The sequence below is a fragment of the Schistocerca gregaria genome, chromosome X (assembly GCF_023897955.1).
Source record: "Schistocerca gregaria isolate iqSchGreg1 chromosome X, iqSchGreg1.2, whole genome shotgun sequence".
Classification (NCBI taxonomy): Eukaryota; Metazoa; Arthropoda; class Insecta; order Orthoptera; family Acrididae; genus Schistocerca; species Schistocerca gregaria.
The window spans coordinates 865623723-865649197 of record NC_064931.1 but is presented as its reverse complement, the minus strand read 5'-3'; the positions used below and the strand labels follow the sequence as shown (position 1 = coordinate 865649197).

The window sequence follows — 25475 nt, the reverse complement described above, 5'->3', positions numbered from 1 at the left end:
GTTGTTGTTGTGGTCTTCAGTCCTGAGACTGGTTTGATGCAGCTCTCCATGCTATCCTGTGCAAGCTTCTTCATCTCCCAGTACCTACTGCAACCTACATCCTTCTGAATCTGTTTAGTTTATTCATCTTTTGGTCTCCCTCTTCGATTTTTACCCTCCACGCTGCCCTCCAATACTAAATTCATGATCCCTTGATGCCTCAGAACATGTCCTACCAACTGATACCTTCTTCTAGTCAAGTTGTACCACAAGCTCCTCTCCTCCCCAGTTCTACTCAATACCTCCTCATTAGTTATGTGATCTACCCATCTAATCTTTAGCATTCTTCTGTAGCACCACATTTCAAAAGCTTCTATTTTCTTCTTCTCTAAACTATTTATCATCCATATTTCACTTCCATACATGGCTACAATCCATACAAATACTTTGAGAAACGACTTCCTGACACTTAAATCAATACTCGATGTTAACAAATTTCTCTTATTCAGAAACGCTTTCCTTGCCATTGCCAGTCTACATTTTATATCCTCTCTACTTCGACTGTCATCAGTTATTTTGCTCCCCAAATAGCAAACTCCTTCACTACTTTAAGTTTCTCATTTCCTAACCTAATTCCCTCAGCATCACCCGCCTTAATTCGACTACATTCCATTATCCTCATTTTGCTTTTGTTGATGTTCATCTTATACCCTCCTTTAAAGACACTATCCATTCCGTTCAACTGCTCTTCCAAGTCCTTTGCTGTCTCTGACAGAATTTCAATGCCATCGGTGAACCTCAAAGTTTTTATTCCTTTTCCTTGGATTTTAATACCTACTCCGAACTTTTCTTTTGTTTCCTTTAATGCTTGCTCAATATACAGATTGAATAACATCAGGGAGAGGCTACAACCCTGTCTCACTCCCTTCCCAACCACTGCTTCCCTTTCATACCCCTCGACTCTTATAACTACCATCTGGTTTCCATACAAATTGTAAATAGCGTTTCGCTCTATGTATTTTACCCCTGCCACCTTTAGAATTTGAAAGAGAGTATTGAAGTCAACATTGTCAAAAGCTTTCTCTAAGTCTACAAATGCTGGAAACGTAGGGTAGCCTTTCCTTAATCTTTTTTCTAAGATAAGTCATAGGGTCAGTATTGCCTCAGGTGTTCCAACATTTATATGGAATACAAACTGATCTTCCCCGAGGTTGGCTTCTATCAGTTTTTCCATTCATCTGTAAAGAATTCGTGTTAGTATTTTGCAGCTGTGACTTATTAAACTGATAGTTCGGTAATTTTCACATTTGTCAACACCTGCTTTCTTTGGGATTGGGATTATTATATTCCTCTTGAAGTCTGAGGGTATTTCGCCTGTCTCATACATCTTGCTCACCAGATGGTAGAGTTTTGTCAGGACTGGCTCTCCCCAGGTTGTCAGTAGTTCTAATGGAATGTTGTCTACTCCGGGGGCCTTGTTTCGACTCTGGTCTTTCAGTGCTCTGTCAAACTCTTCACACAATATCATATCTCCCATTTCATTTTCATCTACATCCTTTTCCATTTCCATAATATTGTCCTCAAGTACATCGGCCTTGTATAGACCATCTATATACTCACTCCTTCCACCTTTCTGCTTTCCCTTCTTTGCTTAGAACTGGGTTTCCATCTGAGCTTTGGATATTCATACAAGTGGTTCTCTTTTCTCCAAAGGTCTCCTTATTTTTCCTGTAGGCAGCATCTATCTTACCCCTAGTGAGGTAAGCTTCTACATCCTTACATTTGTCCTCTAGCCATCTCTACTTAGCCATTTTGCACTTCCTGTCGATATCATTTTTGAGACGTTTGTATTCCTCTTTGCCTGCTTCATTTACTGCATTTTTATATTTTGTCCTTTCATCAATTAAATTTAATGTTTCTTCTATTACCCGAGGGCTTCTAATAGCCCTCGCCTTTTTACCTATTTGATCCTTTGCTGCATTCACTATTTCACCCCTCAAAGCTACCCATTCTTGTTCTACTGTATTTCTTTCCCCCATTCCTGTCAATTCTTCCCTTATGCTCTTCCTGAAACACTGCACAACCTCTGGTTCTTTCAGTTTATCCAGGTCCCATCTCCTTAAATTCCCACCTTTTTGCAGTTTCTTCAGTTTTAATCTACAGTTCATAACCAATAGATTGTTGTCAGAGTCCACATCTGCCCCTGGAAATGTCTTACAATTTAAAACCTGTTTCCTAAATCTCTGTCTTACCATTATATAATCTATCTGATACCTTTTAGTATCGCCAGGGTTATTCCATGTATACAACCTTCTTTCATGATTCTTGAACCAAGTATTAGCTATGATTAAGTTATGCTCTGTGGAAAAATCTACCAGGCAGCTTCCTCTTTCATTTCTTACCCCCAATCCATATTCACCTACTATGTTTCCTTCTCTCCCTTTTCCTACTGATGAATTCCAGTCACCCATGACTATTAAATTTTCGTCTCCCTTCAGTACCTGAATAATTTCTTTTATCTCATCATACATGTCATCAATTTCTTCATCATCTGCAGAGCTAGTAGGCTTATAAACTCGTACTACTGTAGTAGGTGTGGGCTTTGTGTCTATCTTGGCCACAATAATGCGTTCACTATACTGTTTGTAGTATCTTACCCATACACCTATTTTTTTTTATTCATTATTAAACCAACTCCTTCATTACCCCTATTTGATTTTGTGTTTGTAACCCTGTAGTCACCTGACCAAAAGTCTTGTTCCTCCTGGAACCGAACTTCACTAATTCCCACTATATCTAACTTTAACCTATCCATTTCCCTTTTTAAATTTTCTAAACTACCTGCCCGGTTAAGGAATCTGACATTCCATGATCCGATCCGTAGAATGCCAGTTTTCTTTCTCCTGATAACGACATCCTCTTGAGTAGTCCCTGCCCAGAGATCTGAATGGGGGACTATTTTACCTCTGGAATATTTTACCCAAGAGGACGCCATCATCATTTAGTCATACAGTAATTTCCCCTTGCTTTCAGCCGTTCGCAGTACCAGAACAGCAAGGCCATTTTGGTTAATGATACAAGGCCAGATCAGTCCATTATCCACACTGTTGCCCCTGCAACTATTGAAAAGGCTGCTGCCTCTCTTCAGGAACCACACGTTTGTCTGGCCTCACAAGAGATACCCCTCCATTGTGGTTGCACCTACGGTACGGCTATCTGTATCATTGAGGCACGCAAGCCTCCCCACCAACGGCAAGGCCCATGGTTCATGAGGGGGGACAATAGTCATACACTTTACAAAAGAAACAGTGAATATCATGATTGTGACACAAGAAGTAAACATGATCTTCACAAAGCTGTAAAAAGTCTCAGCATGGTACAGAAAGGAGTACATTATTCAAGTATAAAAGTATACAATAAACTTCCATTTCATGTTAAAACAGTCATTGGGGATATGACTAAATTAAAAAAACAGCTGAAACTTTATCTTATGAATAGTTCTTTCTGTTCTTTACAGGAATTTTTTGACAGTGTATAACAGTTAGTACAACGTGTTTAATTTTAAGCATTCCTATAAGAACTGACTATGTAGCACTGGCATATCAGCTGATGACAGAATGTTTTTTATATGTATTAGAATGTATGACTTATAATTTGTTTGTGTAATCATTATTACTACTATAATCTGTGTTGTTGTTGGTTAAACACTTGAACCTCATGTATCTGTTTGTATGTGATTTGGTTTGTAAGCCTCATGATCATTTACATATGATTATTACTGTAATAATGTGACATGTTCTACATCCTAGCGATATACTTGCATCAAGGACCTAAGGAACACAAAAATAAATAAAATAATATAAAGTATGGTGGTTGAACACAAAGTCAACAAAAATGGAACCACTCAGTCACGAATCCTTGTAGCCTATGGATAGAATGAGAACATCAATGTAAAATTTTTCTGTAGTTGCCTACCGAAGTGGCTTGTGTGGTTTATGCACACTGCTGACAAATGGACATGCCCAAGTAGACATTGAACAATGGGTCTTTCTACATCTTCATCTACATCCATACTCTGCAAGCCACCTGACAGTGTGTGGCAGAGGGTACTTTGAGTACCTCTATCAGTTCTCCCTTCTGTTCTCTTATTGTTCATGGAAAGAAAGATGGTGGGTAAGCCTCTTCGTGGGCTCTAATATCTCTGATTTTATCCTCATGATCTCTTCACAAGATATACGTAGGAGGGAGAAATATACTGCTTGACTCCTCGGTGAAGGTATGTTCTCAAAACGTCAACAAAAGCCCGTACCGAGCTACTGAGCATTTTCCTTTCAGAGTCTGCCACTGGAGTTTATCTGTCATCTCCGTAATACTTTCTAGATTACTAAATGATCCAGTAACGAAGCTCACTGCTCTCCATTGGAGCTTCACTATCTCTTCAATCAACCCTATCTGGTACGGATCCCACACCAGTGAGCAGTATTCAGGCAGTGGGCGAACAAATGTACTGTAACCTACTTCCTTTGTTTTCGGATTGCATTTCCTTAGGATTCTTCCAATGAATCTCAGTCTGGCATCTGCTTTACTGATAATTAATTTTATGTGGTCATTCCATTTTAAATCACTCCTAATGCCTACTCCCAGATAATTTATGAAATTAACTGCTTCCAGTTGCTGACCTGCTATATTGTAGCTAAATGATAAAGGTACTTTCTTTCTATGTATTTGCAGCACATAACACTTGTCTACATTGAGATTCAATTGCCATTCCCTGCACCATGCGTCAATTTGTTGCAGATCCTCCTGCATTTCAGTACAATTTTTCATTGTTACAACCTCTCGATATACTACAGCATCATCCGCAAAAAGCCTCAGTGAAATTCCGATGTTATTCACAAGATAATTTATGTATATTGTGAATAGCAACGGTCCTACGACACTCCCCTGTGGCACACCTGAAATCACTCTCACTTTAGAAGACTTCTCTCCATTGAGAATGACATGCTGCGCTCTGTTATCTAGGAACTCTTCAATCCAATCACGCAATTGGTCTGATAGTCCATATGCTCTTACTTTGTTCATTAAATGACTGTGGGGAATTGTATCGAAAGCTTTGCGGAAGTCAAGAAACACGGTATCTACCTGGGAACCCGTGTCTATGGCCCTCTGAGTCTCGTGGATGAATAGCCTGAGCTGGGTTTCACACGACCGCCTTTTTCGAATCCCATGCTGATTCCTACAGAGTAGATTTCTAGTCTCCATAAAAGTCATTATACTCGAACATAATACGTGTTCCAAAATCCTGCAACTGATAGACGTTAGAGACATAGGTCTATAGTTCTGCACATCTGTTCGATGTCCCTTCTTGAAAACAGGGTGACCTGTGCTTTTGGGCAAGTTCCTTCGTGTACTCTGCGTTAAATTGAACTGGTATCCCATCAGGTCCAGCAGCCTTTCCTCTTTTGAGCAATTTTAGTTGTTTTTCTATCCCTCTTGTCATCTATTTCGATATATACCATTTTGTCGCCTATACGACAATCTAGAGAAGGAACTACAGTAAAGTCTTCCTCTGTGAAACAGCTTTGGAAAAAGACAATTAGTTTTTCGTCCTTTTGTCTGTCATCCTCTGTTCTTTATTAATCTTCTGAACAAATACAGTAACAGTTTCTTAGGTAAGAGTTGTATTATTTATGCTAGCCATACTCACACCAGTTGCCATGGTTAGACCTAAGAGCGTATCACTGACATAGCCAGGAAGTGTTCATATGTGGACAAAGTCTGTGATTGACTAACTCATGATGACTTGGCACTTTGGATGCAGCACGCAAAGCACCGATCTCAGATTAGTAGGCCATGGGTGTGGCCACTGTAAAGCCTGAAGTGTATTGTGAACTCAGCAAATGGAATCCTGATTGAGGGAAGTTTCGTGTGGTTGACATTAGGCCCAGAGATCCATGAACTGTGATTTCCCGATATTGACTGGTACAGAGCGGCAATGTCCTATACAGCCATCCAGCAGGATACTAGGAAGGAATGGTGGTGGTACTTGAGTCACAGAAGCAAGATAGTACTAATGACAGGAAGGTCTGCGTGTGGTGATCATAGTGCCAGCAGGTACCGTGGTGGTTGCTGGAGATGTGGTCTTCTGCAGTTGTGTTGCTGGCGTATTGGAAGGGTAGCAGTCCAGTGTACACAACTGGTAGCTGGGTCATAGTGACAGTTGAGAATATAGTGTCCCTCTTTTTTACGGATAGGCTGGTAGAGCCATCTCACTATGTGCTCAGTGGCTGTATCCAAGGGTACAGAAGGCACTATCAGTGAGTAAATCTTGACTGCTTATAAAATTCGGCTCTTTACTACCAAACTCATCAAACAATCTCCATTTTAAATTTTACTGTGAAGTGATCAATGATGTATAATACAATGAAAGGAAATTGGAGGGTCAGAACAACAATTTCAAATTTTTTGTTTTATTTTAGTAGTTTTACTTCTTACCATATTTATAACTCCATCAGTGGTCACTTATTTTTTTCACTTTTTTTCAACCCAATTTAATTTCTTTTAGACTTTTCACACTTTTTTAAGTATGTGCCTTAACTACATTGTACCCTTCAGTCTCTGAAGTGTTGTCAACTTTTTGTGTAGAACAAAGCTGTTGTTGATACCTCTAATAACAACAGTAAATTCTGCAGAGTCAGAGATGTTTGTATTTTCATTCATAAAGAGATAAATGAAGATAAATTTACTAGCACTTTTTAAATATTATTTCATCACCTACGCCTTCTCCTCTTTATTTCACCACTGAGAAACAGTTTCAGATTCTAATAACTTTCCAGGACATGTCATGCCTGCATATAATCTTTCAGCACAGGTTTTCCCATTTCTACCTCATTGTGTGATCTACAGCCTCTTCATGTTATCTCAGAAACATAGTAAATATGTTCCAGAGTGGAAACATAGTCTTTTGTTTACTTTGAGAAGATATTTTGTGTTGATGTAGGGTTTGCCTTTAATAATGAAAACCTAGTCTGGTGATCAAGGGGCAAATGCATATCATATGCAGAAATTGATAATCTCTCTTCAAATTGTATTCCTTGAAGACACACATATTTCCTCCTCAAATTAAATGCGTAGTGGGTTATTCATATGTTGTACACAAAAGCATCTCTGTCTGTTAACCGAATAAGGAAATTGTGAGAATTTCTTTTGAGACAGTAGGTAATAAAGAAGTATATGCAGGTATGATTAAACCATTGCTGATATAGTTACATCAGATTCTAAAAACATTTTCAGTTCATCTGTCATTAGCAGTAGTTATCCTACTGGGTGGAAACAAAGCTTAATTTTGACAATACACAAGGAAGATAACCCAAAATCACTAGGCGACCAGAGGGTAATCAACATATTGCTCACAGTATGTAACGCATTTGAAGCAAATTGATTATGAACAGCTGATGGACTACCTTAAAACTTGTAAGATGTCAATCACGGTTCTCATAACATTGTAGCACGTAGTAATAGGATGACCGGAGCGGGTGACACGGTCGGGGTTGTACGGCGTGGCTGGATAGAAGAAGGTGGCTGTTTTAGCAATCTTCCTCTCTATTGTCAGTTCTCCCAATACATTTTCCGTAGCTCGTGGTGGAGACGTGCTGATGCACGCAGCCCAGGGAACGCGCTCGGTCAGCGGCTGAGCAGGCAGTAGGAGGTTAGTGGCGCGAGGCCCGGCCCAGCGCCCCTCCTGCAGACGCCGCGGCTCGGGGCGACGCCCTCCGCCGGCCGATCCTTGGGGACAGCGTCACTGGTGACGACGACGTGACAGCGACCGAACACCCAATCGGTCGAACCGAATGCCGACGGCAGCCTCTGATGCCCTTAAATAGAGCAGACCGCTGCTGAACCCCGGTTACGCAGCGGCGTGTTTATTAGAAGGTTGTCGATGAGTGGGCTAACGCAACCACACCACACGCGGCGCGCGCTTGTGTAATTCTGCTAATGCTGCGTTCTGATGGCTGCCGCACACGTACACACATACCGACGCTCGTTGCAAAACTGTGTCACCTGCATAACGCGCTGGCCAGCCTTCGTCCGCCATTTGCCGTAAGGCTGACGCATCGCGAACCGAAACACACTAAATCACAATTTCGCACCGTATTTACTAAAAATAACCCCTTGCCCTCTACAATACCTCCCTCGTACGAAAAGAATTCGTCCCAGAATTCAACCAAAAAGTGAAAGCAACTACAGTCCACTTCAGAAACACCACCACAAAATCTTTGGTTGGTTGGTTGTTTGGGGAAGGAGACCAGACAGCGAGGTCATCGGTCTCATCGGATTAGGGAAGGAAGTCGGCCGTGCCCTTTCAAAGGAACCATCCCGGCATTTGCCTGGAGCGATTTAGGGAAATCACGGAAAACCTAAATCACGATGGCCGGACGCGGGATTGAACCGTCGTCCTCCCGAATGCGAGTCCAGTGTCTAACCACTACGCCACCTTGCTCGGTCCACAAAATGCGATTGATTCACTATTTACACTGTGCTCATTCATTTCTATCCTCAGTCTAATCTTTGTCCATAAACATGACTTAGTGTTCTGCTGCAGTGCTTCACAACTGTTCAGTGATTTTGTCTGGACCGTTAGGTTAAAGGTTGGAAGGGGCGGGATTTGGGCTACCTTCCTCTTGAACCAATAGTACACTAATCCTACGACAAAGATAAAAATGCAGGTGGCGGTGGTTGATGATCCAATAACTAGTAAGCATTGCTTATGCTCATTACGCTACTCATGCACTCGTTGAAAAAGATGTTCCATAGTTATACGTCCATCCTGAGCTGCTAGCATCTGGTCCAAAGAGGCGAGCAAAGTCTGGTCTAATGTGTTATTCAAAAGAGTGAGATTTTCTTTCGTGACGAATTGCACCAGTTGGTCGGGTACATACATCAATGTGCGTGTTATGTTCATGATTGTAGCTCCAGTAATCACGGGTGGTGAACGGAAAGTTGGCCATGAAATGTCACACTGTGTGCCGTTAATTAACAGTCCCTGCCCCTGCAGATCTATTCTTTTCGTACTCCTTTGCTTACTCTGCTCGTAATAAACGCAAATAGCGACTGTGTTTTCCATTACTGAAAATACCCAATGTGGACCCACTTGCTGAAAGAACTGCACTGTGCCTACTATAATTTCCTTAGGGCACTCCGTGACTGGTTCTTGAAAGCGGGATGGAGAACACTCACAAGATTTGGGAACAGTGTGTAACAATCTCGTGGGGCAGATGGTAACTGGACCTGTCCGACAACGCAGCAAGTCTTGTGCAGTGAGGAACGCACGAGCTTGTCTGCTACGTGCCACTAACAGTGTTTCCCATACGGTTAATTGTACGAGTTTCTGCAAAATTTCCCACTTCACTGGATATGTATGCAAGGTGTAGCATTCAAATTTACAATCCTTACATGTTAATGGTACTATGATATGAATTCTCAGCAGGGTACCTATCTGCATACTGGTAACAGTGGCCATTTTGTAGAGATAAGTGTTTGTCTGTTAATGTCGTCAGTAGCTCCAGGGATGCGGGCAATTCCGATTGAACTTTCCGTAATCCTTCCCGAACTTGTTCCGAAGGTAACAATACCGGGGTTAGGTGCCCGCGCATTGCGTGCAACAAAGCCTCCTGTAGTTCCGTGGCTTCTATGCATGCTTCCGTAATACTATCAGCAAGAAAACGGAGCAGCTTAGCGATTATCAGCTGTGAATCTATGTTATCCAACCGGTACTTGATTATACCCAAGTCGTGATTCGTTGTGTCGGCTGTAGCCTTAATGTGGGACATTAAGGTCGCGGTCAAAGCTCGCAATTTCCGCGTATTATTCACTACATCTTTCTCCAAACTCTCTAATTGGGTTGTGTGAAGATCTAGCATTCTCTGGTTGCTATTCGCATTATCCTGTACCTGCCGTAGCATTCCATTAATACTTTTAATCTCTCAAACACTTTTTAGGATACGACCACGTGCGTCTAACCATCCTCTTTTTCCTACGGACGTGCGGGATTAACCCTGCAGTTTGCCGCAACTGAGCTTGTAAGCGTGCAAACGCTGATCGTAGTAGCTGATATTCCCCCTGCGTGTCATTAAACCTTGACTGATTAGCCACCACGGAATGAAGTTCACTAAATGTATCCTCTAATATACAGATTTCGTCTTCAACCGCCCAAATATTACAGTCCACCCATAATGTGAATTGATTTTCGCGAGAACAAAACACCACTTGATACAGGGCGTATCTTCAAGGCTTCAGCTAAGTGCAACAGCAAAACAGAATAACTATGATAGTGTACACCTTCCCTCTTCAGCGCAACCCGTGACGCTGGAACGTCAGAACGCCACGCCTCCCGAGGAACAAAAGAAAAACAACTCACATTAGCTCTTCCTTTTTACGCGTGGCCTAAGAGCATAACGGTATGTGTGCTCGCTGTCACTATTAACTCGGTTCTCTACATCTACATCCATTCTCCGCAAGCCACCTAACGGTGTGTGGCGGAAGGTACCCTGAGTACCTCTATCGGTTCCCCCTGTTTATCTACTCCTTCCTTATTCTTTTTCTTAGATTCATCTTTCTCTCCACTAGAAGTTACTGCAGACAATGAAGGAAGTTCCTCAAAATTCCCTTCGAAAGGCCTCATTCGGCTCACGTGCACAATAGTAGGGCGAGTCGGAAGCTGTAATTTTACATTCACCGGTGATGTCATCTCGATCACCCAGAAAGGACCTCGATAACGGGATACAAATTGTTCGTGTTGACTTTTGGCACATACGGATTAGTCATCATCACCCATTGTCCGAAATGATATTTGGGTAAAGCTGCCTTTGTATTGTGAACTTTGTCCTGTCTCTCTAACGCTTTAGTGTTCGTTTTTTCGCCTGCCGCCAGATTGTTTTCAGCTTTGTCGATAAATCCTTAACGGCCAGAATATCGGTTCCCGGTGGGGTCTCGAGTAATTCAAACGGAGATGGCATCTTCCGACCGAACAGTAATTCGTATGAAGACAATCCTGTACTTTCATGCACTTTCGAGTTATATGCCGCGGTTACAAACACCAATAGGGTATCCCAATTGTTGTGTTGCGAATCTACATAATTAGTTAACACCTTAGCTATTGTACGATGAACTCTCTCGGTCTGACCGTTAGCCTGCGGGTGTAACGGTCTCGTTCTCAATTTTTTTACATGCAACAATTTGCATAAAGGTTAAAATATCTCTGAGCACTATGGGAGGTCATCAGTCCCCTAGAACTTAGAACTACTTAAACCTAACTAACCTAAGGACATCACACACATCCGTGCCCGAGGCAGGATTCGAACATGTGACCAGACATAAAGTTTGACCCTCGATCTATAATTATAGTTTCAGGTGTTCCGAATTTCAATATCCATTGATGTAGCGTGGCGTGAGCCACTGTTTTGGCTCACCGGTCCAGAATAGCTGTCATAGACACACAGCGCGAAAAATGATCTATTATTGTTAAAACATAGGGATTACCTGCTGGTGTTTGCACAAACGGTCCCGCGACGTCTACGCCCACTAATTGGAGAGGTCTATCCGCTTCCGGTAGTCGTTGCGACACAATTTTCTGATGAATCAGTTCCGCTCGTTGAGCACACGGAATGCAATTCTTTACATACTGGTCGACATCTTGCCTATTAGTTGATCACCGGTAACTCTGTGCTACCCTCCTTTCTGTTTCTCTGCGAACCGAATGACCAGAAAACATTGAATCGTGTGCTTGCCTTAAAATTTCGCTTCGCAATTATTCTGGTACGACTATGCAGCGACCGTTCCTAGTTTTATGGTACAATACCCCGTCTTCCACGACGAACTGTCGTTGCGAGGTAAATCGTTGACAATCTGTGTTGGCGGTTTGTGCCTCCACCCATTCGTTCTCATTTATTCCTGTGCATTCCGGGGCCCATACTTTACGACTCAGACCAGCCGCGTTTCTCTGCGACTTACCCGGTCGATGAATCACTTCAAACTTGTATTTGCTAAGACACGAAGCCCGCTTAGTTAATCTACTCGTTGGGTCTTTAAGCCCTCACAACCACTTAAGTGCTGCATGGCCAGTAATCACCTTGAAACGTCGTCCGTACAAATAACACCGGAAATAGGTTATTCCGAAAATTAATGCCAATAACTCCTTCTCGGCTGATGAGTAATTTTTTTCTGCATTGTTTAGCTGTCTGGAAGCATATGCTATCGGATGTTCCTGCCCGTCTATTTCCTGAGATAATACAATACCCAAAGCAAAATTGCTAGAGTCACAAGATGGTATAAATTGTTTACTAAAATATGTTGTTGTTGTTGTCTTCAGTCCTGAGACTGGTTTGATGCAGCTCTCCATGCTACAATATGGAAAAGCTAAAACCGGACTAGATGTTAACAATTTTTTTAACTTTTGAAAAGCCTCTTTACATTCTGCTGACCAGTGAAATTTTGCTCCCTTCTTCAACAACTGCGTGAGGGGCCTTGCAATTTCCGCAGATTTTGGAATATACCTCCTGTAAAAATTGGCGAGACCTAAATAAGACTGCAACTCTTTTACGGTTGTAGGTAACGGAAAATTCATTACCGCCTTTACAAGTTTTGGATCCGTGCGGACACCCTCCTGTCCTATAATATGACCTAAATAACAACTTATTGAAATAAAAAATGACATTTTTCCATATGAAGAGTTAACCACACTGCTTTCAGACGATCGAGGACTTCGCGCAAACGGCGCACATGTTCTTGCACGTCCTTTGAGAAAACAATTATGTCGTCCAAATAGACCATACACTGATTAGGTTCCAGCCCTCGTAACACGCTATCTAGTAACCGTTGGAAGGTTGCCGGAGCATTTTTGAGTCCGAAAGGCATTCGCCGATACTCAAAATGACCTGTAGGTGTTGAAAAAACTGTCTTCGGTTGGTCTTCCGGGGCGACCTCCAACTGGTGGTACCCGCTTCGAAGATCCGAGGTCGTGAAGCACCGACACTGACCCAAATTATCCAGAGTTTCAGTGATATTAGGCATTGGATATGCATCCGATACAGTTTTTTGATTCAGGAAACGATAACCACAACCAAATCGATATGCCTTGCCCCCATCAGGTGACTTTTTACCCACTGTTGATTAATAAATTCTTCCATGACAGGCTGTAAACTTTTTAGAACACGATATGGACGTTTATACACCGGTGCTTCATTTCCAGTGGGGATGTAATGCTGAACTAACTGTGTGGCGGGCATTGGACCATGAGAACTATATAACTCTTTGTATTCCGTCAAAAGGTTCTCCATGACTCCTCTGTCTTGCCCTTCTTGTTGTGCTACTTTATCCCTCAGTGCGGACAGCTGACAGACCCTCCTGGCATTGTGTAATCTGCTGTGAAATCCTTAGCCAGTTCATCTTCCCCTATTATCTCCAGAATCGCTATTACGGTACCCCGTGCTAACTGCGCCTCTTCAAGGCCAAAATTATCAATACTGACAGGAACAACCTTTTTTCCTTCTATCTCCCACACGTAGGACACACTATAGCGCATAAAATACTTGATTTATCCAGCGGCTCATTCTCAGACAAAAGTTCAACGACACACAACTAATCTACCGGCACGCTACCTCCAACGTCTGCCCAGATTATTTTCCCTGTACCCTTCGGTATAGTATCCCACGAGTTAACCCTAAGGGACCTCGTACGCAGTTTAGGTGGCCCACCCGACGTCTGGGCGGTTCCTTGCGACAGTAATGGTTTTTCGGCCGCAGAACCTAGGCGAAATTGTATTCTGTCCAGTTCTATTGTACGCTGCTCTAGGTTAACTTTTGCGTGATGCACAACCAGGAAGTCCAATCTGAGCATGACATCATAGCTGCTGCTAACAACAGGAAGAACTTCTACCTTAACCTGGAAGTTCCTCATTTCCACTCAGACGTTCAACACCGCTGAACCGAGTGACTTCACCTGTCCCCCACCCACGCCACTTAACGCAGAGCTTGGTGGTTTTAATTCTACTTTACCGAGTACATTTCTACTCGCCACGGATACCTGAGACCCGGTATCCAATAATAATTTGCAGGGTTTGCCCCTCACCAAGCCGGTCAGAAAAAAGTCTGCCACTGATTCTGCACTAGCATTAATCCTTACCGGGGGTGTTGCACTGTGGACGCAGCACCCCATGCCCTGTTTAACTGAGGGGGGTGAGTTCCACCTTGCGGTTTCCTATCATTATTCTGTCAGGACCCATTGCAATTACGTTCCTATGACCCCAACGTCTGTATTTCCTGCACTGCATTTCCTTGCAATCGCGTCTAATGTGTCCCATCCGACCACATCGGAAACTTTTATTTCCGCATTAAACACTACTTTCCCGTCCCGCGTCTTTGTTACTGCTTCAACTTCCTCTAACGCCACAGCGATTCCGGCTGCCTCATTGAGAGTCTTAGGGAATTCCATCCTAATCTTGCGGGAGGTTTCGGGTTGTATTCCCCGCAAAAATGCGTCTAGTGCCCTCTGCTCGGCTTCCTGCAGAATGGCTTCATTAACCCTATCGGTATCCGTTAGCTCATAGGTATTAACATTAACTTTCCGAATTAGATCTACAAAAGGTTCTATTGACACCCCATTCCTTTGATACATTCTATTCAATTGTTCCCGATAATATATAGACGTATCTAGACGATATCTTTCCAACATGCATTTTTGAATACTTCAAATATCCGAGCGTCCCTTAATTCTTCATGGGATGTAACGTACACTCTGGGATCCCCAGTTACTTTCAGCTTAGCCACATGAAAAATTGCTTCTGCAACCCAATTTCCCAATTTAGCGGCCGTGCTAACGTTCTAAAAAAAATTAGAACATCCTCCCCAACTTTTCAGGAGAAAGGGGTGACCAAAGACGCAGCGTTAGTGTCAAGAATTACTGCATTAACAGGAAACCGTTCCTTGCTCGCTTCTTTAGGCCGAGCAAGCTCTGTCTCTAATTCCGACACTCACTCAAGTAGCTGCTGAATAGCCACCTCGGCTGACACAGACTGCTCCATCACTACCAGCTATCGAATAAAGACTACAGTAAGCCCAGAAAGAAGAACAGGAAGGGAAGACGGGCGATGCTACAGGTTCAGACAAGCCCCCAAACGAAAAATTGGCACTTGCTTGTCATGTTGCAGGAGTTGTTGACCCATCGTTGCCCTTCTCATGTGCCACATATGGTCGTCGATTGTTAGCCACAATTTCCTCCAATTACAGGAAGGAGACCACTACTGTCACCAGTTGTAACAGGAGTGTGTGATGCGCAGGTTGCCCGACTAACACAACTTGGAGTAGCATGACCGGCGCGGGTGACGTGGTCGGGGTTGTAGGGCGTGTCTGGGTAGAAGAAGGTAGCTGTTTTAGCAATCTTCCTCTCTATGGTCGGTTCTTCCAATCCATTTTCCGGTAGTTCAGCCCCACCGCCCGTGTCGTGGTGGAGACGTGCTGATGCACGCAGCCCAGGGAACGCGCTCGGTCAGCGGCTGAGCAGGCAGTAGGAGGTTAGTGGCGCGAGGCCCGGCCCAGCGCCCCTCCTGCAGACGCAGCGGCTCGTGGCGACGCCAGAGTCGCCGGTGCAGCAGCGGGCAACGCCCCCCGCCGGCCAGTCCTCGCGGACCGCGTCACTGATGACGACGACGTGAAAGTGACCGAACGCCCAATCAGTGTAACTGAATGCCGACGCCCACCTCTGATGCCCTTAAATAGTGCAGACCGCTGCTGAAATCGCCGGTTACGCAGCGGCGTGTTTATTAGAAGGTTCTCGATGTGTTTGCTAACGCACCCGCGCCACACGCGGCCAGCACTTGCGTAATTCTGCTAATGCTGCGTTCTGATGGCTGCCGCGCACGTACACACATACCGACACTCGTTGCAAAACTGTGTCACCTGCATAACGCGCTGGCCGGCCTTTGTCCGCCATTTGCAGTGAGGCTGGCGCATCGTGCACTGAAACACACTAAATCACAATTTCGCACCGTGTTTCCAAAAAATAACCCCTTGTCCTCTACACACACCTAGCGCATTAATCAAAATGATAGATGACATCAAACATGGCATGGACACATGCGAAGCGACTATTTTAACGTTGCATGATTTCAGCAAGGCTTATGATGTCAATTTTGATACATTAGTTAGGAAAATGAATCAACTGAATTTCTCAAACAGTGCTGTACTGTGCTTCAATAACTACCTTAAAAACAGACGTCAGTAAGTTGTTTGTGGGCCTGAAGTGTCACCATGGAAACTTGTGCTCTCAGGAGCCGCCTAAGGTACAGTCCTTGGTACACCACTTTTTTTTTGCTTTTTATCAATGATATTTCATATCTGCTACATTATTGTAACTACCACTTAATTGCTGATGGTATCCAATTCTACATGCTGGGCCTAAGGACACTGCTGCTACTGTGGTTGTTGTGATTAATGATCTTCATTCAGCAGCACGATGGACATAAAATCTGGGTCTTAAGCTTCGTCCTAAGAGCCCCAATAATTTAAGCAAATTATTAGTTGTATTATGCTTTGTAAAATCACAAAATTACGTTGTAATTTTTTTATGTTCCTTGTTTGACTATAGTTACCTTTTAAAATACATTCAGAAAAGAGTTAAAACAAATAATTATTATGGTGGTAAGAAGGTTAACTGAAAATGAGTGGTGTGAATCATGATAGTGTAACGGTGCTACGGGTGCACTTAGAATTTGTCCTGGTGCGTGAACCTTTGGGTAAGGTCTGGCGACAGTGGGCCAGTGTTCCAGCTGTGGCAACATCAAAAGGACTGGAGCAGAAGCACCTGGAACCCTCCACCTTGCATTGCCTTGACGCTTCGGGACATTGCCATGCCATGGCTATATAAGGCCCACCCAGCTGTTGCGGTCATTCATTGTGAATAGTTTCGTTCAGTGCATGCTGCAGATGTGTTTAGTGTTCCAACTTTAGTGTCTAGTGGACTGTTTTCTATGACAATATTTTATTCGTTTACTTTAGTCTGTTAGTGTATTGTAAATTAAGTTTGCTATGGATAAATTTGTTACCAAAACGGTGCGCTTGGAAGTTGTTGGTACTGCAAGTCAACCTCCTACAATTATTGTGTCATCAATTGCTTCGTCGTCTTGAGGCGAGAACATTCACAGCCAAAATCTGGACAATCCAATAAGGGAAGATCATTTCAGAAGTCTTGGTTGATCAAATATACATGGCTATAATATGAAGTATCTACCGAAAAAGTTTTTTGCAAAACTTGCAAAGAGGCAGATGCTTAAAATGTATTACAATTTTCTTCAAAAAAAAAAAAAAAAAAAAAGAAAAGAAAAAAAAGAAGAAGATGCCTTTACTTCTGTAGGGTTTTCTAACTGGAAAGAGGCTTTGGAAAAATTGTGTCTCCATGAAAATATGTTTCTGCCTAAAGAAGGTGTTCTGAAACTAAATTCTATCACTAACTGAAGTTAGTGAATAAACAGTTAGATAGTGATATGAAGTAAGGTTGTTTAGCTCTTGAAACAATTTTTACTACCGTGGAATTTCTATGCTGACAAGGACTAGCAATTAGAGTGCACAAAGATGTAAACACATTTTCTTTTGAATTGTTGGAACTCCGAAAGAATGACGCACCTGAGTTTAAAGATTGATGAGGGCATTTGTGGTATAAGTGGACATCCCACAATATTCAAAACGAGTGCATTGATCTCCTAGGAAAGTCTGTGTTGAGACATGGTTTTGGCTTCAATCAAGAAGACTGAACATATTTCTAATATGTTTGATGAAACAAGCGATTCTTCAATTCATGAACAAGTGTCATTTTATATTCATATTGTCGATGATTCCTTAATCTTCAACGAAGACTTTATTGGCTTATACGAGACCCCAAGCACTGAATGACAAACTCTGTTTAGTATTTTAAAAGATGTTTTTGCTAGTCTTGATTTCTCAATAGATAACTAAAGAGGAAAGTACTATGACGGTGTCTCAAATATGAGAGGTAAGTCCAAAGGACTAAAAAGTTAGTTTTGGATATACAACCAAAAGTATGTTATGTGCACTCCACTGCTCACAGTTTGGACGTGGCTGTTCTTGACAGTCTCCGCCATCTTACATCTATGAGGGATATGTTACATCTACAAGGGATATTATGGCTTTAGCCAAGGACCTAATAAACACTGTAAGGGAATCCAACAGAAGGATTGGACTTTTCAGAAGCATACACTGTGAGAACGCCAACGAACAAACTGGTCTACAACCCCTTTGCTTGACTCAATGGTCTGTGTGAGCTTCTAGTATCTTGAGAATACTGAAAAACTGTGAAGAACTTCTAGAGTTTTTTGAAACATTTTCTGCAGAGGACAGAACAGAGGCAGGTTACAAATGTGCAGGCTACCTTGAGTCGATGTTACTATTCAAGACTTATTTCTTTTTGCGTCTTTATTGCCATGCAGTGAGCCCAGTAGTGGATGTCAATGAAACAATTCAATGTCCTCATCTAAGTGTTGCTCACCTGGAAAAAATATATGAGGGCTTGATTTGTATATTGAATGGAAGGCATGATAGTTTTGAACACTTTTGGGAATTGTGTTTGAAAGAAAACCCTTCACAAATTGATGATCCTTCGCTGCCTCAGAATTGAAGTATCCCAAGGAAGTATGAAAACAACAGAGCCAGCTCACCACACACTTTCAACACCCCAAAGGAATACTGCAAAGCTATTTGAATTGAAGTTTGTGAAACAGTACAGTCTTGCATTACTGAGCAGTTTACTTCAACTGGACTTACACAGGTCACTGTAGTTGAACAAAAGTGCTTGCTTTTAGTAAACAGAGGTGAAACAAATTTGCAAAAATAAACTGAGTTTTTAAAAAATGACCTAGACGTACAAAGACTGCACTTACATTTGAATACGTTAGCCGATATTGCTAATAAAAAACAATTGGTCTCAAAAAACATGCATGATGTAAGAAAGTACATTACACAAGAGCCTGCAGTTGGAGAAATGTTATGTGTAGTAGTGAAACGCATTATCTTCTCCAAGTAGTTCAAATCATGTCAGCAACAGCAGAATTGTCATTTAGCTCCCTTAGACGTCTTAAGTGATATCAACAATGGGACAGAAGCAATTGAACAACTTGCCTGTTCTTCATGCCCACCGAGATTTTTTTGGATGAATTGGATATCTGACCAGTCCTCAACGACTTCACATTCAGTAATCCAGTCAGACATTTGCACCTTTCTAAAGATACTCTAGCCCTAATAATGGCATTTAGAGCAATATTAAAAATCTTTATAAAATAGAGAATTAAATACATGCATAACGTTAAATTTTCAGTTAAAACTATTAGTACTAGTTTAACACTCTATTACTATATTACTGTAGTGCTGTATTAGTTATTTTCAAATACTTATATATTTTTAGGGTGTAAGACCCAATTAAAACCTACTATTTATATACTTTTTGACTGAAAGTATTAGGTATACCATATTAACTTTATTAACTGTATTAAAGCATTAACTTTGAGATATTGTTTTTATTTAATGAACCATGAGCCTTATTCAAAGTAAGCTTAAATTAGCTGTTTCACTTATTAATCAAAGTGTTATTACTGTGCAACATCAATATTTTATGTTTTATTCTTTTAGTGATAGTTTAGGATTTATTTAAATATAATTTCAGTATTTTCAAAGATATATATTCACTGCTCTGTAATAGGCTATGAGTATGATTCTTACTGTAAATTAAATTAGCTTTTTACGAAAAAATCTTGTGTGTTTATGGTTTGTTTCTTTTTTCAAAGTCAAATAAAGTGTCAGGCTTGTCGAGTTTCCCTGAGTGTCTAGTTATCAAGAGTCCAGTTTTCGGGGTTCTAATGTTGATCATATGACTCTAACATGCTTAAAAAACTTTAGAACTCACTATTTTTCATCTAAAACTTAGAAAATTTCCTGTGGCAAGACGCCCAGTATGTTCCCCCCCCCTCCCCCAATATTTTTTATAAGTTGGCGCCCCTGGTAGCTAATCACCCTATCACATAATAGTAAAAGGTCTATGCATAATCTTTGATGAGCACTTAATCCAGAAGAAAAAACTGTCACAACACACAGAAAAACTTTTTCTTGCCTGCTTGCAATCTAAAAATTTAGAAAAACATGTTAAGCAAAAATAAAACAAAAGCTAGTCTCGTGTCCAGTCCTTTTACTTCCATGATGTATTTCTGAACAGTGCGAATAGTGAAGACTCCAGGCAACTTGAGGTAACCATGAATGCTTCTGTGAAATGCATGTGTAACATTCAATTATTTAATCATGTCAGTCTTTCCTACTTATACACAGTGACTACATCTACTCATCACCACTAACTTTGTCCAGATTTTTAGTTCGTGCAGGGTTTAGCTGAAATGAAAGTGACAGAATTTGGAGATCAAGATGGCCAAGTGCTAAGAAAATATAGCATTTTTGGTGTGAGTCAAATGAGGCATGAGCTATTTATGTTAGCATAGTTGCACTACAGCATTTGGTGCAGTGTAAAGAGTACAAAATGGTAAATTGAGGCTCATGGGTTTGAGCTCCTAGGCAAAAACCTTTTTTTTCAATTTTTATGTTACTTACACTGCAAGTAAGCCAAAATACTCAGTGTATTGAATTTATTAATATATCCATAAAAGGCATGAAAAGCAGTACAAAGGAAAATATGGGATTGCAAATAAATTTCCAAGAAAGAATTGTAATTACAGCATCCGCAATGACTCTGTAAATAACTCCACAACAAAGGACTGATATTAAAGTGTACAACACTCCCCAGTCCATTAATTCCATTTTGTCTCTTGAGCAGCCCTCAGCAGTTGCACCCAAACAGTAGTTTTCCAGTGCAGGTAAAATTGGCCCATCAATAGAGTAAAAGAAAGCATATCCTGTGAAGACTGCATCTAAATACATTCCATTGTACAGTGCCAACTTTCCTCACCAATATTTGGCGAAGTAATGTGTTATGAATGGTTTGCTGCCAAACTCTGCAGTGAGAGAAAACTTTTCATGAATCTAAAAGAAGTTTACTTTTCCAAAGAAACATTAAAACAATTAGAACATTCATGTAATTGTAAAAATACTGTGTTTATAGCATGTGCAAATGATGAGATAATTATACTGCTTCCTCCATCTTCAACCATAAAACAATAAAAGCATGTAGTTTATGCATGAAGTTTCCATATATGCCTTCATGTTCCTTCCTGGAAATTCATTTGCAATCTGAACTTTTCTATTGACTTTTGCTTTCAAATCCTTTTATGAAAATATTAATAAACACAATGAATTGAACATTATTTTGTCTAGTTTGCAGTGTTAGTAACATATAAAAGGAATAAGGATCGAAGTATGTTCTCAGAGCCCAGGTGGAAAATATCAGTTGTGCTGACATGAGCTATGATTTACAGCCAGTGCTTTCAGTGGCCAGTAGCAAAGCTTCCTCCAAATTTTTATTGAGACAGCTAAGCTAGCATTCTGAGTGCACAGTGTGGGTTCTTTCCCAACCTTTATATTTTTCTGAGAGTGTTCTTTATGTGCCTAGTGTTGGAGCTCTGAATGATGAATATACTCACCCTGTGTGATTCTCCAGTCTTGGGTAGAAAATTAGTCACTGGTCCAATAGGCAAGGCATACCATTCAAACTCAGATGTGTCATCAGCACTGAACAGCACCTCTTAGCTGCCACTCGTCCATGAGAGACATCTGTGCAGCCATTTCGCACATTTTGCAGCCAGTGCCCACATTCACCTTCTGCTCAGAGATATGTGATAACACTGCTTTTCACCAGTCACTCTCAAACGAGGACAAGTAGTAAGCTGTTATAGCCACACACCGTCAGGTGGCTTGCGGAGTATGGATGTAGATGTAGATGTAGATCAGAAGAAGCATTGGCATCTAGCTTTTCAAGGGATTCCAGTGACATAGTAGATGTCACTGCATTTACTACAGGTGCTTCAGTGATGCCATAGCTTAGGATAGCAACATGAAGCCTGTAGACTGTGGTTAAGACAGATTCTAGCTGTTCTCGAGCAGCAGCCAATTCACCCTGTATCTGAGCGCAAGTGCTCTTATTCATTGCCTACTGTATAAAAGTCATGAAAAATGTACTAACCAAAACAGTCAGAGGCTGAGAAACCACAACCAGATAACAACAATAGACCATATTATCCAACTGAGCCACTGTAAGTGGCATAAATCTACATTGCTTAAATTACATTAATCATGGAGTACAAATAGGATAAATATAAACTAACTCTTTTGCCTTTAAGATTATTCTAAAAGATAATAACCATTGTTACAAAAATCTAAAGTACATGCCTCTATATGATGAGTATTTAACAGATCTCAGTTGGTCAACACTCAGGAAATTAACAAGTGGGTATTTTGTTTTGTTACTTCTCCTGTGCTTATCTGTCTTCTCTTTTCATTATCTCTCTTTGCGTCTCCTATTTACATTAACCTCTCTCTTTTGTTAATGACCTCATTTCACTTGTCTATTATAAATTACCTTGCTTCCCTTTCCATCTACCTACTTCAATCTTCTTTCTCCTTATTTCTGCAGGAGGAAATTCAGTTCAAAAAGTATGAAAGTAATGATGAGTTCTTTAGTGTTTCTGTCGTGCTTGACATGTTTTGTCATTTTTTACGTGTCCAATGATTCTACTTATCTCGTATCAGTGTCATAATATTAATGGAAAAATGGTTGTAGATTATGCAGTCTTCTATTTTCATTAAGTGCCTGAAGTCATATCCTTTCCAAATGAATGAATTCCCTGGACATGCAGAAATATGGAATATGGCATTAGATGTAAAAGTTAATTTTTACTATTGTATGTGAATACTGATGTCAGTTTTTCAATGAAAGAGGAATATTTTATTTTATTTTTTTACTGTAGATTTCAACAGAGAATGTCCTGCAGATATATGTAGGTGGAATGTTTAGAGACACTCTTACTATAGTGCTGAGGGAGCCTCCTCATGAACTGAGAATACATAACAACACACTCGTTCTTGAGCGTTTTAAAACTCTTCTGAGGCAACTATGTAAAAGAGTTGATCCTTCACAAGATGAAAATCCACCTGCAATTCCAAGAGTGATAGAAAATATCAGAAATGTACCTCAAGACCTGACAGTGCTGAAGGTATGTATTACACTACTTGTGTAAAAAGTTCACTTCAAATTTTCATTTTTTTTAAGGGAACGGTTTTTAATTAGTTGTAAGTATACTTAAGTGTCACATTTGATGTTCTGAGATGTAAATGGAACAGGAATTCATGCAAACGGTGTTTGATGTATTTTTTATGAAACTCTGTACCTGTTGGTGATGGGAAGGTAATTTATTTTTTTTTGCGTGAAGAGATACCCAGATTGTCAACCTCTACATGTGAAACAGTGAAATTGATTACTGTATGGTATCATCTGATCATGCTTCATGAGTGCAGCTGGTCATTATTTACTACCACCTACAATACTTGTATTTCATCTGAGTACCTACCAGATATCTTCAGAAGAACTGTCAAACACAGCTCTCCTGAGGGTGTGTGGTAAATTCCCAAATGAAAAATCTTGTTTGGTAGCAAACAGCGACCACCTGCACTCTCAAAACATCGACTGAGTATTCTGTGTGCCATAAACATTAGAAAGTTCAGTGGTATCATGTTATTCAATCTTTGTAGTCACATTCTGTGTCTTAAAAATTGATTTAAGGAATTGATTGAAGTTAAGAGGTTTCCTTGCTTATTTGCCTTTTTTTCAGCTCAGCAACATAAAAATGGATTGTCTACCACAGTCTCTTGCCAGACTTCACAATGTTGTGCACCTTGAAGTAGTAAATTGCAATCTGATTAAGATTCCAGTCTTCATTGGCGATCTTCCCAAGTTAAGAGTATTAGTCCTGGCACACAACAAATTAGGTGCACAAGAAAATTGGGACTTCCTTTCACGCCCTCATATGAGACAGAACTTAGTTGTACTTAATTTGCAAGATAATGAGGTAAAGTTCTCCAAACAATTATTATACATTTTATTACAGTGATTCTATGCTTTTGTAATATTTAAGGTTTTTAGTTTTTGTATTGTATTTGTAAACAAGCTTCTGAATATGATCTAATGGAAGTGATGACCAATAAATCATTAGGCGGTAGCTACAGTAACACTACTTATTATTCGGATTAGTATTTCTCATTGAAATTTGGTATCATTATCAAAAGTTTCAGTCAATCCTCATAATAGACAATTTGCTGTAGGATATGACATATAATTGTAGTAATTTAAAACCTTTCATTAAAAGTAAGTAATGGAAAGAGTATGGGTTACAACTTACTGTAAAGCTGAAGTTTCGATTCAAAGATAAATACATAGAAAAGTCTGAGAACGCTGCCTTCCAAAAATGGTATTTAATTTCCCTCCCAGTCTATGAAATATCCTAGTCCATCCTTATATCACACCTGTTCCCAACCGTTTGACACAGGGATCATACCTGTCTTGAAGTACAGGAAGTGCAAGACCAACCTGACACACCTGCCCAATACGTCATACTCCGGTATGGTCATAGGCAGATCCTATCCTATCAGAGGACAAGCCACCTGTGAAAGAAGCCATACCATATACCAGCTCTGTTCTAACTTCTGCAGACCATTTTCTGTAGGAGTAACAACCAACTAGTTATCCATCTGAATGAACTATGGCCGAGGGTGGAGATGCCCACCAAATGGCGCAAATACTGCTGAGCACAACACAATCAATTTCAGTAGCTGCTTCACAAACTGTGTCTTCAGAAATTCTCCCGGACACCAGCTTCTCTGAATTATGCACATATTAATTGTCATTGCAACACACACTTCAGTTTCATATCTCTCCTGCCCTCAATTCCTGCTAGCTTCTATCTTCCGCTCACCTGCATCCCTGCCCTGTGGTCCTAACAGTCCTGCACGCAACTCCTCTTCTCCATAGTATCCATCTTCTGCTCTTCTGTCTTCTCCTCTGATCCACTCCCCTATGTCATTAAACACTGCACACAACTCCCCCTTTGACCAGAACAAGTTCACATGTGCTGAATTGGTCCTGCTCCCCACCTCCTTTCTCCTCTTTCCCACTCCACCAGACTCAACCTCTCATCCCCTCAAGCTGCACGATGTTGTCGGCTGGACACTGCAGTCGTGCAGGTATATATGTGTATGTGTTTGTAAGCGTGCATATATGTATTCTGTTAGCTTTGAAGAAGGATACATCTAAATGTTAGTAATGTTCTCAGTCCTTTTTACGTGTTTATTCAGGATTGAATGCCTCAAATATATGGTGAGTTATTGATGTTCCTCATATTTACATAAAATGTAATTATTTTCTTTATAACATGACTGTATATACTCAAATAATCTGCACTTGTTTTTTCCCGAAGTTAAGGACGAAAAACTGGGATGCACAGATTA

General features: G+C 40.9%; 1 protein-coding gene across 1 annotated transcript in view; it reads left to right on the top strand.

Moving 5' to 3' along the window:
• LOC126298341 (uncharacterized) overlaps positions 1-24157 on the top strand; it is a 56721-nt gene extending 32564 nt beyond the window's left edge. Inside the window, exons 3-5 of the mRNA XM_049989637.1 lie at positions 22943-23188; positions 23804-24040; positions 24107-24157. Coding sequence (XP_049845594.1) covers positions 22943-23188; positions 23804-24040; positions 24107-24157 — 534 coding nt within the window. The remainder of the gene's footprint in view (positions 1-22942; positions 23189-23803; positions 24041-24106) is intronic.
• The last annotated feature ends 1318 nt before the right edge of the window (positions 24158-25475 follow it).